We start from the raw sequence: 15,249 nt of genomic DNA, 5'->3' as shown, positions 1-15,249 counted from the left end.
CATTTTGTAAGAGTGTGAGCGACGTTCTATCTATCAGAAAAAGTGTTGACTGTACATAAACTTTTTTTTTTTTTTTTTTAATTTCTTAACATAATTACGTATTCAGATGAAGTTGCACCTTTCTAAGATTTTCTTTCTTTCTAAAAGTTTACATACACCCTAAGAAAGAAAAATATAAATGTTTATGTTGGTGAAAAGTTTATATAATGGATGACTTTATCCTTGATGAGGGAAAGGTCATTGATGGAAGAAAAAATCATCAGAAGTTAATTAGTTCCAAAGTTAACGAGATAAAAGGAAAGAAAATACAAATAGGAAAAGCAGAAGAAAAGGCTTCAGACCACCTCGGAGGAAGGGAAGGATCCTGCGGTGCTCCTCCCTTCAAAGTAGAAAATAGCAGAGGCTGTAGCTGTTTCCACGTAAATTAATCCCTGGCTCAGAGTGGGGAAAATGTATCTCTGTTAATTGTGCGGTCGTGTTTGAGCTTGTACTTTTAGAAGAAAGTTGCGATTAGTGGTTTGTGGAGACTGGAACCACTTGTATTGATCACCTCTCAGGTTGGGGTGCATTAGATTACCTTGCGAGCAGTGTACAGTTTCGTGGAGATTTGAAATTATGTCATTCAACTCTCAAGATGCAACCGAACAGAATTTGTATACTTCTTTTGCCTCTCTGACGGTTCCTTGTAGCTTCTCTTATTTTTCTTACTTTTCTAAATTCCTATACACGTCTATTGAGAACCTCTGGATTCGTCTATTTTATTTATTCTAATTTTTTCTCTATGTTCTATTCATCTGTTTATTTATTCTTCATTCGTAGATTTGTCTAACTTTTGTTTTGCATTCCATCGTAAGTCTGGTGTCTTGATTTTTACAATTTTCTATTTCCTGTTCCTTTTATTCTTTTTTTCCTATTTAATGTCGCGATTTTCCTTTGTGTTGCCAAGAAAGTCTTCTCTCTCTCTCTCTCTCTCTCTCTCTCTCTCTCTCTCTCTCTCTCTCTCTCTCTCTCTCTCTCTCTCTCTCTCTCTCTCTCTCTCTCTCTCTCTCTCTCTCTCTCTCTCTCTCTCTCTCTCTCTCTCTCTCTCTCTCTCTCTCTCTCTCTCTCTCTCTCTCTCTCTCTCTCTCTCTCTCTCTCTCTCTCTCTCTCTCTCTCTCTCTCTCTCTCTCTCTCTCTCTCTCTCTCTCTCTCTCTCTCTCTCTCTCTCTCTCTCTCTCTCTCTCTCTCTCTCTCTCTCTCTCTCTCTCTCTCTCTCTCTCTCTCTCTCTCTCTCTCTCTCTCTCTCTCTCTCTCTCTCTCTCTCTCTCTCTCACGACCTTTCCTTTGTCGTCTCCTTTGAATCTTTGTACTCGCACACTTTCCCTTGTGATGTTACCTTATTTTTCTTCTGTGTAGATCCAATTGCCCGCAGCTCTTGTCTCTTGTCTCAGTCCCTTCCTTGTTTCATTATCTCTTGAGTCTTGAGTGCACGCCCCATCTCTCGTTATCTTCTCCCTCCCTTGTTTTTATTTTTTTTCCTCCGTGCCCTTAAGGTTTCTAAGTGCACACAGTGTTCCTCTTAATCCTCGCCTTGTTTTCCGCTTTGAGTCTTGCAAGTTTTTTTTTTTTTTTTTCTTTTCTTTCTTCAAGGGTATAGTGCGGAGAAAGTTCAGTAGGTACCGCCCGCTTCCTCTTTCGCCCGCTCCTGACCATGAGGCAGCACTGGCGGAGGTAAAGGTGAGCACCGGCCAAGGAATGGGGTGCTGTTATATTTTATGCACGCCGGAGCAAAATACGTCCTGGTAGTGTTCGCACGAGGTTCATGACTGTGACACCTTTTCACGTGTGACCTTAGTTCCGAGCGCGCCGGTACATAATGAAAGGTCACCAAGCTCTTCAAGAATTGTTTCTATATTCCACTTCCTCGCCTACTTCTTATTTGGAAATGATTACTCACAGCGAGACATTCCGTTTCTTTGGTTTAGGACTAAATAAGACATAGAAGTGTTTTGATTCTTCGATTTTTTTATTAGCTCCTAAAATAACTCCACTATTTTATAACCAATAGCCCCTACAACCAAATCTTGAAAACAGCTTAAACATAATAATTTATAACCCCTTAGCATCTCTGTAACCAGAGAAGTAATAAAAAAATTATGTTTCAAGACAATTAACCTTCTGTGTATGTATGTATGTATATATATACTCGTGTGTGTGTGTGTGTGTGTGTGTGTATATATATATATATATATATATATATATATATATATATATATATATATATATATATAGAGAGAGAGAGAGAGAGAGAGAGAGAGAGAGAGAGAGAGAGAGAGAGAGAGAGAGAGAGAGAGAGAGAGAGAGAGAGAGAGAGAGAGAGAGAGATGTATTTATATAGATAGATAGATAGATATGTATATATATATATATATATATATATATATATATATATATATATATATATATATATATATATATGTATGTGTGTGTGTGTGTGTGTGTGTGTGTGTGTGTGTATATATATATATATATATATATATATATATATATATATATATATATATATATATATATATATATATATATATATATATATATATATATATATATATATATATATATATATATATATATATATATATATATATATATATATATATATATATATATATATATATATATATATATATATATATATATATATATATATATATATATATATATATATATATATATATATATATATATATATATATATATATATATATATATATATATATATATATATATATATATATATATATATATATATATATATATATATATATATATATATATATATATATATATATATATATATATATATATATATATATATATATATATATATATATATATATATATATATATATATATATATATATATATATATATATATATATATATATATATATATATATATATATATATATGTGTATATTGCAGATTGTTTGTTACTGTTTGCATTTAGTAAGGGGTTGCTAAATCACAATTCACAGTGTGAAGGATGTGCGGAATCTTGAAGCATAACATTTTCCTGGATAGGAAGAGAGTTGTGAAACTTGCGTGTCTGTGAAAAAAGAAGAACCTGCGTGAATCACAAAGTATAGAGGTGGTTGATATTGTTATTATTTCATAAAGGTTGCTCTTTAGATACTGGAAGTGTGAATTTTTTTTTACTATAAAAAACAGTAGATACTCATAGAAATATATAATATATCATTATTTATTATTTTCAATGTTAAATGGGAAAAGTTACCAAGTTCCCAGTTCCCGTGCAGCTCCAAGAGAGAGTTAGCCAAAAGAAAGGGATAAATGTTTTGAAACTTCAGTCTTAAATAAGTTCAGGTCATAAGTAGATGGAAGTAGAGTTCGATGTAGGGAGTTCCAAAGTTTACCAAAGAAAGGGATGTATGATTGAGAGTGCTGGCTAACTCTTCCAGGAGATAGTGGACAAAATAGAGGTGATGGGAAGAAGAAAGTCCTGTGCAGAAAGACCTTGGAAGAAGGGAAGACATGCAGTTAGCAATATCAGGAGGACAATGGACCTGAAAATAGCGGTAGGAGATAGCAGGACATGCAACATTATGGTGACAAGGAAAAGACGGAGTACATCCAGTCAGAGGAGAGAAGTTGATCAGAGGTAAAGCTTTTGATTTCACCCTGTCTAATAAAACAGTGTAAGCTGAACCGCCTCAGAATGTGCTCCACTTTGGAGGTTAAATAGTCAAAAAATTTCTTATAGTCAGGGAAAATAGGTGGGAGATAAGTTTAGTTCGAGAATGACTCAAGAGCTTTGGCACGACAGCAAGTCAAGTCATTGCGTGTGTGTATATATATATATATATATATATATATATATATATATATATATATATATATATATATATATATATATATATATATATATATATTTATATTTATATATATATATATATATATATATATATATATATATATATATATATATATGCAAGGACTTTTCACTTTATGAAAAAGTCACGTTCCTGAAGGGATCGCATGATGTAAAAACTGCATAAAGTAAAAAAAAAAAAAAGTAAAAAATGAATGACATGATTCTTTGGTGCATAAAGCTTAGAGACACCTCGCTAGTTGTGGATTCTCCTCCTCGATCTTTTCTGCTGGAACTGGCACCCTCAGTGATTTTCTTTCTTTTTCTTTCGTTTTTTTATACATGCTTATAAGCACACGGATAGAAATGTGCCAGTGTCTAGTAATATCTTGCATAATAAATACATAAACAAGCAGCATCGTTCACCTCCTTGCGGTCGTCTGGCTGCATGGAAGGCGAGGGCGTGAGGGAGAGGTACTGCAGGTTCTGTGGTGTACTGGCCTCCCACGTGAAGCCCAGAGAGCCATCGGGGGTTGGGTTCCTAGAAGGAAATAACAGAAAATAATTACTAGAATGATATATAATACAAAATTAAAATTTTGGTGGAATAGTGAATAACGCCAATATATATCATTTTTACTATGAGTAATACAAAGTAAACTATTACTGACATGATAAGACAAAATAATGTTGGGTTGTGGTGGTGAGTAAACTCATTATCAATTATGTGTTTCTCTATTATACAAAACGTTACAAAAGTTAAGATCATCTGTTTAATTATATTTTTTTTTCACTGCTTCCGACCACCAGCAACACTCTTATCTATACAGTATCTATACAGTAAAGAGTTTTTTTTTTATGTAAAAGATGATTTTTGCTAATAGGAAGAGAGTGGGTGACAAGACAGAACCATGAGTAACACCACTGTTAATAAATCTAGAACAGTGACTCTACCACAGCATCAATAAAATGGTCAGAAAGGAAACTACAGATGAAGTTACAGAGAGAATAGAAGCTGTAGGAGGATAGTTTTGGAGTTCAAAGCTTTGTGCCAGACTCTGACAAATGCTTTTGATGTGTCTAAGACATCAGCAGAATTTTCGTTGTTGTTGGTGTCACCGTGAGTGAATTCATGGAAGCATTGTTCTTGACAAATGCTTCCGAAATTAGAAGCTCTGTCTTCCATCTCAGCCCCCGGTAGAAACGTTAGTGCAGTGATAAGCAATACTTTCATCATCTTGTCCTCTCTAAAGCCATCAGTATCTTCAGCAGAAGCTTTTGAAACTAGGAGCTCTGTCTTCCATCTCACCTCACGGCAGTATTAATGCAGTGATAAGCACTAGCCTACTTTTATTATCTAATCTAGTCTAAAGCAATCACTGTCCTCAGTAAAAGCCTCTGAAACCAGGAGCTTTGCCTTCCATTTTACCCTGTGGCAGCAAAGTTGGTCCACAGAGTTGTAATGATGTCCCTGAGGGCGAGGTCATCTGGCAAATGTAGGTCCTTGGGCCTCTCTGTTGGTGCAGTTCGTGGTGACAAGAGAGGGCCGCCGAGGAACAAGTAATACAGATCGTCTACGTGACTCACCCCTGTCAAAAGAGACAATCAGAAATTGATTAGAAATTCCTGGAGAAAACCAGTTTAGGGAAAAAAAAATAGTGAGAAGACAAAGGGCGCCTGACAGAAACAACAAGCCAAAACTCGTACATGCGTCAATAATTCCTTCTTGGGAAATGGCGAACGGAAAAGTAAGAATATGTGACTCGCCTATGTCAGAACATAATGAGATAAGAGAAACTGCAAGAATCTGTCAGCTGGTCTGCACGTGACAGTCTCCACACAAAACATATTACATCCACTCTTCCTCTTCCTTAAATTAGTCCAGTCTTCGTTTAAAGTTCTTTAATGACTCATGTTACACCTTACAGTGACTCAGACACATAATCTTTATTTCAAACTACAAATTGAATATGAATAGATTTTGAAAAGTTTTAGTAGCAATGAAAATCAGTCCAGTGTCATTAACAATAATAAAGATGTTATTGATCGGGTGGTAGTGATGGCAATGATGACTGGAATTCGTAATGATGGTGGGCGCCAATAGCATAGAATAAGAGGTGGTGATGGTGATGGTGAGATAATGATAGTTACACAAAGCTACACACATAGCATAAGGAATACTAGAGGTAGTGGTTATGCCAATCACCTTTCTTGATCAATATTTATGTTAAGAACCATTCGTGGTGTCCATAAAATCTCTGATAATTATTCATTGTCTTTAAGTGGCACAGCGGATATGATATTACAGGCAAAATTCCTTGCATCACTTATTGGATCTTTTATGTAAGAGGGACTCTAAGAAATGGTTATTAAATGAGAGAGAAAAAAATGTCTACTGGAAGAAATGGTTATTAAATGAGAGAGAAAAAAATGTCTACTGGAAGTGTCAGTCCTCAGTTATTCTGCATGCCAATGTCCTTGAAACACCTGTTAAATATTCGTCACTGAACTGACTGCTCGTGTCAGTATTCACGCTGCTGTGGCTTGGGGAGGGATGGACCTGTCAGTCCTTACACTTGTTATCGCAGGAAGGGCAGATCAATTGGCCGAAGGAGAGCTGGGCGTAGTGCTGCAGTTCGTAGCGGTAAATCTTCCCTGCGTGGTGGCCGGAGGCGCGGTCATGAGGCACGGCGAAGTGGTGGTCAGTGAACATCTGTCAAAATTAAATGTAGTAAGACTAGTAAGAAAAATAACAATAAACATTATTATTGTTATTTTCATTGATAACAATCATCATTATTATTGCAACATCATTTTTTTATATTTCATCGTTATTATGGTAACTAAAAGAACTAGAACGTTCACACCAACCATCACTACTACTACTACTACTACTACTACTACTACTACTACTACTACTAACATAAGATGATAAGGAAATTGTAAGAATCCTTTAGGTTTTTACTCGGCAGTCCCTAATGTGCTTGTTCATCTCCACCTATCACTCTCATCTATGAATATATATCTTAAAGTTCTTTCATAATTCACTTCTAATCAACAACTAGGAATTATTATTACAAGACATTTTTACTCGAAAATGGTCACTGGAAAGTTCACCGTACAGAACGCCAGCTGGAAGTTCTGTATGTTTAAGATTAGAGCATAAAAAAGACTTAAGTAAATGAGGGAAGCTACAGGAGGCCGCCAGGTCTACTCGTACACGTGGCGGTCCCTGTATAAGCAAAGCTGCTTAATACCATCTTCATTCATGAATCTATCTAATCTTCTTTTCAAGCTCCCTATTGACTCAGCACTAATAATATGATTGATTACCGAGTCCGTTCCATTTCATTGACCACTCTGGTAGGGAACCAGTTCCTTCCGATGTCTTTCCTGAACCTAAATTTCTCAGGCTTGAATTCATTATTTCTAGTTCAATCTTGGCTACTAATCCCAAGAACTTTGGTCATGTCTCCTTTGTTATAACACCTATACCACTTCAATACTTGTCTCAGATTCCCTCTTAACGTACGTGTCCCTAAGGAATGCAAATTTGGTATCTTCAGTCTCGCTTCGTAGGAAATATCCGTCATCCTTTTAGACATTCTCCTTTGCACTGATTCTAATAGACCTATATTCTTCCTGTAAGTGGGGACTAGAACTGTACAGCTTAATCGAGATGCGGTCTGATCAGTGCCAAATATAACTTTAATATTACTTCGAGATTTCTGCTTTTAACACTCCTGAAAATTATTCTTAGTACCCTATTTGCCTTATTTCTACCCTCTACGCATTGTTTTCTTAGACCAAAAATGGAACTAACTATAACTCCTAAATCTTTTTTCATATTTTGAACAAAACAGGACCTCTTTGTTTATTGCGTACCTTTTTTGTGTGAATTCCCTCTGCTTATGCTAAGTACTTTGCTTTTCTTACTGTTAAACTGCATTTGCTATCTGTCTGTCCATTCATTCATTCAATCTAAATAAACAGACAAACAGATGCCAAATGCAGTTGAAGATGAAAGAAAACGCGCCACTTTTAGGAACGAACACTGAAAAACAGTACCGGTATTTTTCTGTCTCAAGTGTTAAGAAGGTATAACATCCTCTCACACAAAGCCCTGTCTTCTTATATTTATATCGTATATGTAAACAAGTAATTTCAAATTGAAATGCATCCACAGCTTATGGAGTTCACGCAACATGTGCAGTACTAATCAGACTTAGGTTCCTGTGTTGGTGCTCACCCTCATTAAGCCTTCAGCGTGGGCCTCGGTGACATTCGTGGTGCCCAAGTAGTGGAGGTAGAACTGACGGGTAATGCCCTCTGGATCCTCGCTTCTACCCTCAAGCTGAAGCGAAGCAGGTCCGGCCACGCTAAAATTGTTCTGCAGCTCCTCCAGTAACTGTTTATTTGCCAGTACAGCTGGAATAAATTTCAAACCACTTGATGTTGGAGGTAATTATTCCCTCAAATATTTCAATAAGTGAAGCATGAACCTTAACTGCATAAGTTAGGTGATATTTACGCAAAGCAAAAAGAGCCCCGTCGTCTCGGGTGATGCCTGATATCATGTCCACCTGTGCGGGTTGCCCCTCACTTATCAATTGGGCAGGGTGGCGTGGCAGGAAGCGGCCGTCCACCCAGGGCGTGAAGGTGAGCGGTAGCACGCCCCATCTCTGTACGAGTCAAATGACTTCAGAACTGTAATTTGAATACAATCGCACTTTAATATGCAAGTTAAATTAGCTAATTCTGAAACATGACGTAGAGAGAGCCACTCACTCTGGAGCTTTCGTAACGAGGAAAGAGAGCCTTAGCATCCAACTCCTGGAGGCACTGAAGGAGCATCTCGCTCCCTCGGTCTGTGGGACACCCAAGACTGCTGCCCACCTCAAGCGCCTCTTTGCAAGGATTATTGTTGATAGTCAAGGGCGTCAATGCTGTTCCAGACTGCAGGATAGCGCGGGAAAAAGGCCTATGGACACATTAAAACTTGTCTCAGTAGGTGGAAAAATGTAAACTAATGGATATACAAGATAGAAAACCTCTCTCTTTTTTTTTTTTTTTTATTTACAAATTGATATTTTAAAGGTATATATAGTAAATAGCCAAAAGTTCACGGTGAGTTGCCGAGAACTATCTTTGACATAATATTAGTACATGAGAAATGCAATGCAATACAAAATAGTAAAAAAGTTATATAAACTAAATAGTAAAAATTGCACACAATAATACAAGATGCCAATTGTTACATAGACTTTCTGGGATATACACGCCCCTTTCACTTTTCACTAATTATCTTTTTCCTTGAAAGATTCACATTTACTTGGTTAAAAATTTTCTTGCCGAAAGTCACACATTCACTTTTGAAGGCCAACATTTTCATTTCAAAAGATACACTTTCATTTAAAACAATACGCTATTACACTTTTAGCCATTTATTAGCCTCACACTTAAATTTCTGAAGAGTAGGAACCTTGTGTATATCTGTATCACTCACTAAGTTGTTCCAAAGCCTAGTGTATCTTGGCACAAAAGAACGGAGGAAGGTCTCCGTCCTGGCGAATGGAACAGTGAGGTGATTCTCCGTGCAAGCCTCCCTCGTGCTGTGGGGGTGAGGCGCGGCCCACGGCTGCCGGAGAGCAGAGAGGTGTGGGGCGCCCTCCTTGTGGATCTTGTAGGTGGCACACAGACCCGCCACATCTCTCCTGTGCTGTAGAGGTTGTAGGAGGGGAGCTTGCTCGTCTGGGAGAACCTTAGTAGAGATGAGCCGCCGGGCACGGTCTTGGACCTTGTCAAGGAGGCCAAGGTAGGAAGGGGGACAAGACGACCAAGTCAGAGGAGCATACTCCATGACGGATCGGACTTGGGCGGCGTAGAGATTGGTCACCCCTCGAGCGTCAATGAGATGTGAAACTCGTCTGACGCAACTTAACTTGCCAGCGGCGTTGGCAGCTCTCTCTCTCTCTCTCTCTCTCTCTCTCTCTCTCTCTCTCTCTCTCTCTCTCTCTCTCTCTCTCTCTCTCTCTCTCTCTCTCTCTCTCTCTCTCTCTCTCTCTCTCTCTCTCTCTCTCTCTCTCTCTCTCTCTCTCTCTCTCTCTCTCTCTCGCTAAATATATATATATATATATATATATATATATATATATATATATATATATATATATATATATATATATATATATATATATATATATATATATATATATATATATATATATATATATATATATATATATATATATATATATATATATATACATACAGAACTCATGAGAGCAAATGTAGAGTCCAAAAGGAATCCTACCTTGAGCTTCCGGGATGAACATGAGGAGGTGGACGGAGGCGCTGCCAGCACTCTCACTGAAGACGGTGACCCGCGTGTTGTCTCCGCCAAAGAGGTGAATGTTGGTCCTCACCCATCGCAGCGCCAGAGTCTGGTCCTTGAGGCCCAGGTTCCCAGGCATCACCAAATCTTCGGTAGACAGGAAACCTGTACAGTGAGAGAGAGAGAGAGAGAGAGAGAGAGAGAGAGAGAGAGAGAGAGAGAGAGAGAGAGACGCAATGAGAGGAGCAGTGCACAGGTCGTGCTGCATGTGAGGGAAGGCCCCACCTCGCCACTCACCACCTACCCAGGACACCCAGCCGGTACTGCACCACCACCAGCACGATGTTGTGGTCCATGAGAACGTGAGGAGGGTACTCCTGGGCACTGCCATGGGTGAACCTTCCCCCATGAAGCCAAACCATCACCGGGAAGTTCATGTCGGCCTGCATCTGTGATAGGATAGATACTATTACACACACACACACACACACACACACACACACACACACACACACACACACACACACAGCTCAGTGGTTAGAGCGCTGGCTTCACAAGCCAGAGGACCGGGGTTCGATTCCCCGGCCGGGTGGAGATATTTGCGTGTGTCTCCTTTCACGTGTAGCCCCTGTTCACCTAGCAGTGAGTAGGTACGGGATGTAAATCGAGGAGTTGTGACCTTGTTGTCCCGGTGTGTGGTGTGTGCCTGGTCTCAGGCCTATCCGAAGATCGTAAATAATGAGCTCTGAGCTCGTTCCGTAGGGTAACGTCTGGCTGTCTCGTCAGAGACAGCACCAGATCAAACAGTGAAACACACACACACACACACACACACACACACACACACACACACACATACACACACACACTTATACGTATATATAAACGAGAAGGAAGAGAAAAAAGTGGAACAAGTTTAGCTAAAAATGATAAAGGGAAAAGACTAAAAATGATGTATACGAACATAGACGGGGTTTTATCAAGTAAACTAGAATTAAGAGATTACATAAAGAAAGAAAATCCAGATATTGTATGCCTGGCTGAAACAAAACTAAATAAGGCAATCAAAATAGACTTGGATAATAGGTATGATTTATGGAGAAGAGACAGAGTGGGTAAAGGAGGAGGAGGAGTCATGATATGTTAAGGAAGGAGATAGTGATAAATGAAGTGGAATGTGGGAAGGAAAAGCAGAAGTATTGTATATTAAGATGCATATTAATAAAAAGAGTTAACAATCATTGTAACATATGTGCCACCAAAACAAATTCATGGACCAATCAAGAATATAAAGACATGATAGATGACACAATAAGGAGTCTAATGAGAATCGTTAAAGAAAGGAGAAAAGTGATATTAGTAGGAGATTTCAACTGTAAAGAAGTGGACTGGGAAAATTATGAAAGTGGTATGGGGGAAGAAGCCTGGGGAGAAAGATTCTTGAACCTAATGATAGACAATATGATGGACCAGAGAGTAAAGGAATGCACAAGATTCAGAGGAAACGACGAGCCGGCCAGATTGGACCTAGTTTTTACAAGGGGTATACAAATGAATGATGATATAAGATATAAGTGCCCATTGGGAAAGAGTGACCATGCAATATTAGAAATAGATATAGAAGAGGGAAAGGAAGATAGAGACGATTCATACAAAGGAGACCGATTAAATTACAGAAAGGCTGATATTGAGAATCTCAAGAACTATTTTAAAAACGTAGACTGGGAGGAGATGGAAAACTCAGAGACAATGCAAGAGAAATATAACTTATTTTTGGAAATATACAAAACAGGAGTCAGGGAATATGTCCCAAAATATAGACCTAAAGAAGAAGGAAAGAAAGATTGGTTTAATGCAAGGTGTGCTAGGGCAAAGGAGAAAAGAGATGGAGCATGGAAAAGGTGGAGGAGAAATAGAAATCCAGCAAATAAGGAAAACTTCAAGGCAGCGAGAAATGAATATGTTAAGGTGAGGAAGGAAGAGGAAAAGAACTTGAAAAGGACATTGTCGAAAAATGTAAGGAGCAACCAAAATTGTTCTATAGATTCATAAATGGAAAAATTAGGCAAAAAGAAACAATAGAAAGGTTAAAAGGAGAGAACGGGATGGTGGAAGACCCAAAAGTATGGCAGAACTATTAAATAAAAAATTCCAGGAGGTCTTTACTAAGGAATCCAAATTTGAGAGGCCACAGGGTAATAGAGAGACAATCTATATGAAAGAGATTAAAGTAACCAAGCTTGAAATAAAAGAGTTAATGAAGGAACTGGATGAAGAGAAGGCAATGGGACCAGATGAAGTCTCAGGCAGAATACTGAAAGAATGTAGGGAAGAACTAGCAAGTCCTATATACAACATCATAAAATGCTCAATAGAAAATGGAACAGTACCAGTAGAATGGAAAAGAGCTGAGGTGGTTCCCATATATAAGAGCGGAAGGAAGGAAGAACCTTTAAATTACAGACCGGTATCACTAACTAGTGTAATATGCAAGATGTGTGAAAGAATAATAAAGAAACAATGGATCGAGTTCCTTGAAGACAACAAATTAATATCAAATAGCCAATTTGGTTTTAGAAAAGACGGTCTTGTGTAACTAATTTATTGAGTTTCTATTCTAGAATAGTTGATAGAGTACAAGAGAGAGAGGATGGGTTGACTGTATTTATTTGGATTTAAAAAAGGCGTTTGACAAAGTGCCACATGCAAGATTACTATGGAAGTTAGAGGAGAAGGGTGGCTTAAAAGGAAGCACATTGAGATGGATAGAAAATTATTTGAGGGGGAGAGAAATAAGGACGGTAGTTAAAGATATGAAGTCCAAGTGGAGAGCAGTAGAAAGCGGAGTGCCACAGGGTCAGTATTGGCACCAATACTTTTCCTCATTTATATTAACGACATGCCAGAAGGAGTGAACAGCTACATAAATTTGTTTGCAGATGATACGAAACTGTGCAGAGTTATAAAGCAAAAGGAGGATTGTGAAATACTGCAAGAAGACCTAAATAAGATCTGGGAATGGAGTAAAAAGTGGGAAATGGAATTCAATGTGAACAAAAGCCATGTCATGGAAATGGGAAAGAGTGAAAGACGACCTGTGGGAATCTATAAGATGGGAGATGGAGTAGAACTGGAGAAAGTTAAAAGGAAAAGGACTTAGGAGTGACGATGGAAGAAAACAATCAACCAGTAAGCCATATTGATAGAATTTTTAGAGAAACATATAATTTGCTAAGGAATATTGGAGTAGCATTTCACTACATGGACAAAGAAATGATGAAGAAATTGATAAGTACTATAATAAGACCCAGATTGGAATATGCAGGAGTAGTGTGGACCCCTCATAAAAAGAAACACATAAGGAAATTGGAGAGGCTACAAAAAATGGCTACAAGAATGGTTCCAGAATTTGAAGGGATGACATATGAGGAGAGACTAAAGGCTATGGATCTACCAACCCTGGAACAAAGAAGGAGAGAGGAGACCTGATACAAGTTTATAAATTGATCAACGGAATGGACCAAGTGGATAATGAGAAACTGATCCTGAGAGAAGAATATGACATCCGAAGCACAAGATCGCATAGTAAAAAGCTGAGAAAAGGAAGATGTCTGAGAGATATTAAAAAATATAGTTTCCCGCAGAGATGTATTGAGACGTGGAACAGTTTAAATGAAGAAGTAGTGTCTGCAACGAGTGTGCATACTTTTAAAGTAAGATTGGATAAGTGTAGATATGGAGACGGGGCCACACGAGCATAAAGCCCAGGCCCTGTAAAACTACAACTAGGTAAATACAACTAGGTAAATACACACACACACGAGAGAGAGAGAGAGAGAGAGAGAGAGAGAGAGAGAGAGAGAGAGAGAGAGAGAGAGGTCAATCTTCCATAGTCTCAGTTGAATTGAGTTGTTTTTGTTAGTGATGAGTGACCTAATGGTAGCTACTGTAGCTTGTGTAGAGATGGCGGCTTTCCCTGCTGTTATGGGTTCGGCTGGGTTTGCTTATTCTGTTCTCGATAGTTTCGTTGCAAAGATCTCAGAAGTAGACGCTGAGTTTCATCGAAGGATCTCAGAGGTACAGGAGGAGTTTCGAGTGTGAATATCTGACCTGCAGACTGAGTTCTGTCAGGAGATGTCAACGCCTGAGGGAAGCTCGGGCCTCTCAGCCACCTTACCTAGAAAGGCGATACAGGAGCATGTGGAGTGGCGGATTGTGTCCACGTCTGCCAAGACAAGGAAAGTTCTCAGGGCACCTCACCTTCACTGTGTTGGAGGGAATGGAGAAGAGGCACGTGATGGTAGGAGATAAGAAGGAGGAGGGGGCCGACCCAATTTCCCTACCCAAGGTAGAGTATTGGTTGTCGGTGATAGTTAGGTTTGGCATTTCGATAGTACGCTTTGTGCCAGGGATAGGAGGCGTACGACGAGGGTGTGTTTGCCGGAGGTTGGGGGGGGGATAGCTAAGATAGCAGCGAGGCTCGGCACCTGGTTGAGAGAATATGGGACCAAACCCATTGTTTTCCTCAGTGTAGGAGGGAATGACATTTGTAAGGTCAGGAGTGGGGAGCTGTTCAGAAGGTTTAGAAAGGCTTTGGATAAAATTAGAAACAAGGGTGGAATTTTGGTGGTATGCAGTGTCTTGCCAAGCAGGGAACTGGGAAGTGAATGGCTGTCCAGGGCTATTGCAGTGAATTGCAGGTTTGCTGATCATTATAAGAGCAAAGATGGGCATTCATTGAAAATTGGGACCTTTTCTATGATAAGGACACCTTGTATACTAGGGATGGAGTGCATTTATCACGCCAGTTTGTTTAAATTTTGGCTGGAACGCTAGAACGGGTGTTAGATGCACTCCAACGCTTTTTTTCGTTAGTCTGGAGAGGCAAAAGGCTTTTAAGAACCATAAGTAAAACAGAATATGTAGTTAAATCTAGAAAAGTAACCAGCTTAGTGAAGGCGAGGAATACCTTAAATGTTTATTACATAAACTGTGAAATATTCTGAATAAGATAGATTTGCTTAGAGGAACAGAGTGTGTTGAA

General features: G+C 38.6%; 1 protein-coding gene across 1 annotated transcript in view; it reads right to left on the bottom strand.

Annotated features, from left to right (window-relative positions):
- Positions 1 to 2,953: 2,953 nt before the first annotated feature.
- Positions 2,954 to 15,249, bottom strand: part of LOC123518119 (juvenile hormone esterase-like) — a 35,826-nt gene continuing 23,530 nt past the window's right edge. The window contains exons 6-14 of the mRNA XM_045278752.1: positions 10,510 to 10,654; positions 10,182 to 10,370; positions 8,660 to 8,850; positions 8,403 to 8,553; positions 8,121 to 8,299; positions 6,446 to 6,584; positions 5,301 to 5,460; positions 4,298 to 4,412; positions 2,954 to 3,088 (exon numbers count right to left, since the gene is read on the bottom strand). Coding sequence (XP_045134687.1) covers positions 3,005 to 3,088; positions 4,298 to 4,412; positions 5,301 to 5,460; positions 6,446 to 6,584; positions 8,121 to 8,299; positions 8,403 to 8,553; positions 8,660 to 8,850; positions 10,182 to 10,370; positions 10,510 to 10,654 — 1,353 coding nt within the window. The 3' untranslated portion in view covers positions 2,954 to 3,004. The remainder of the gene's footprint in view (positions 3,089 to 4,297; positions 4,413 to 5,300; positions 5,461 to 6,445; positions 6,585 to 8,120; positions 8,300 to 8,402; positions 8,554 to 8,659; positions 8,851 to 10,181; positions 10,371 to 10,509; positions 10,655 to 15,249) is intronic.

This window comes from Portunus trituberculatus, chromosome 6 (assembly GCF_017591435.1).
Source record: "Portunus trituberculatus isolate SZX2019 chromosome 6, ASM1759143v1, whole genome shotgun sequence".
Classification (NCBI taxonomy): domain Eukaryota; kingdom Metazoa; phylum Arthropoda; class Malacostraca; order Decapoda; family Portunidae; genus Portunus; species Portunus trituberculatus.
The sequence above is the reverse complement of the archived record's forward strand: the minus strand, read 5'-3'. Positions and strand labels throughout refer to the sequence as shown.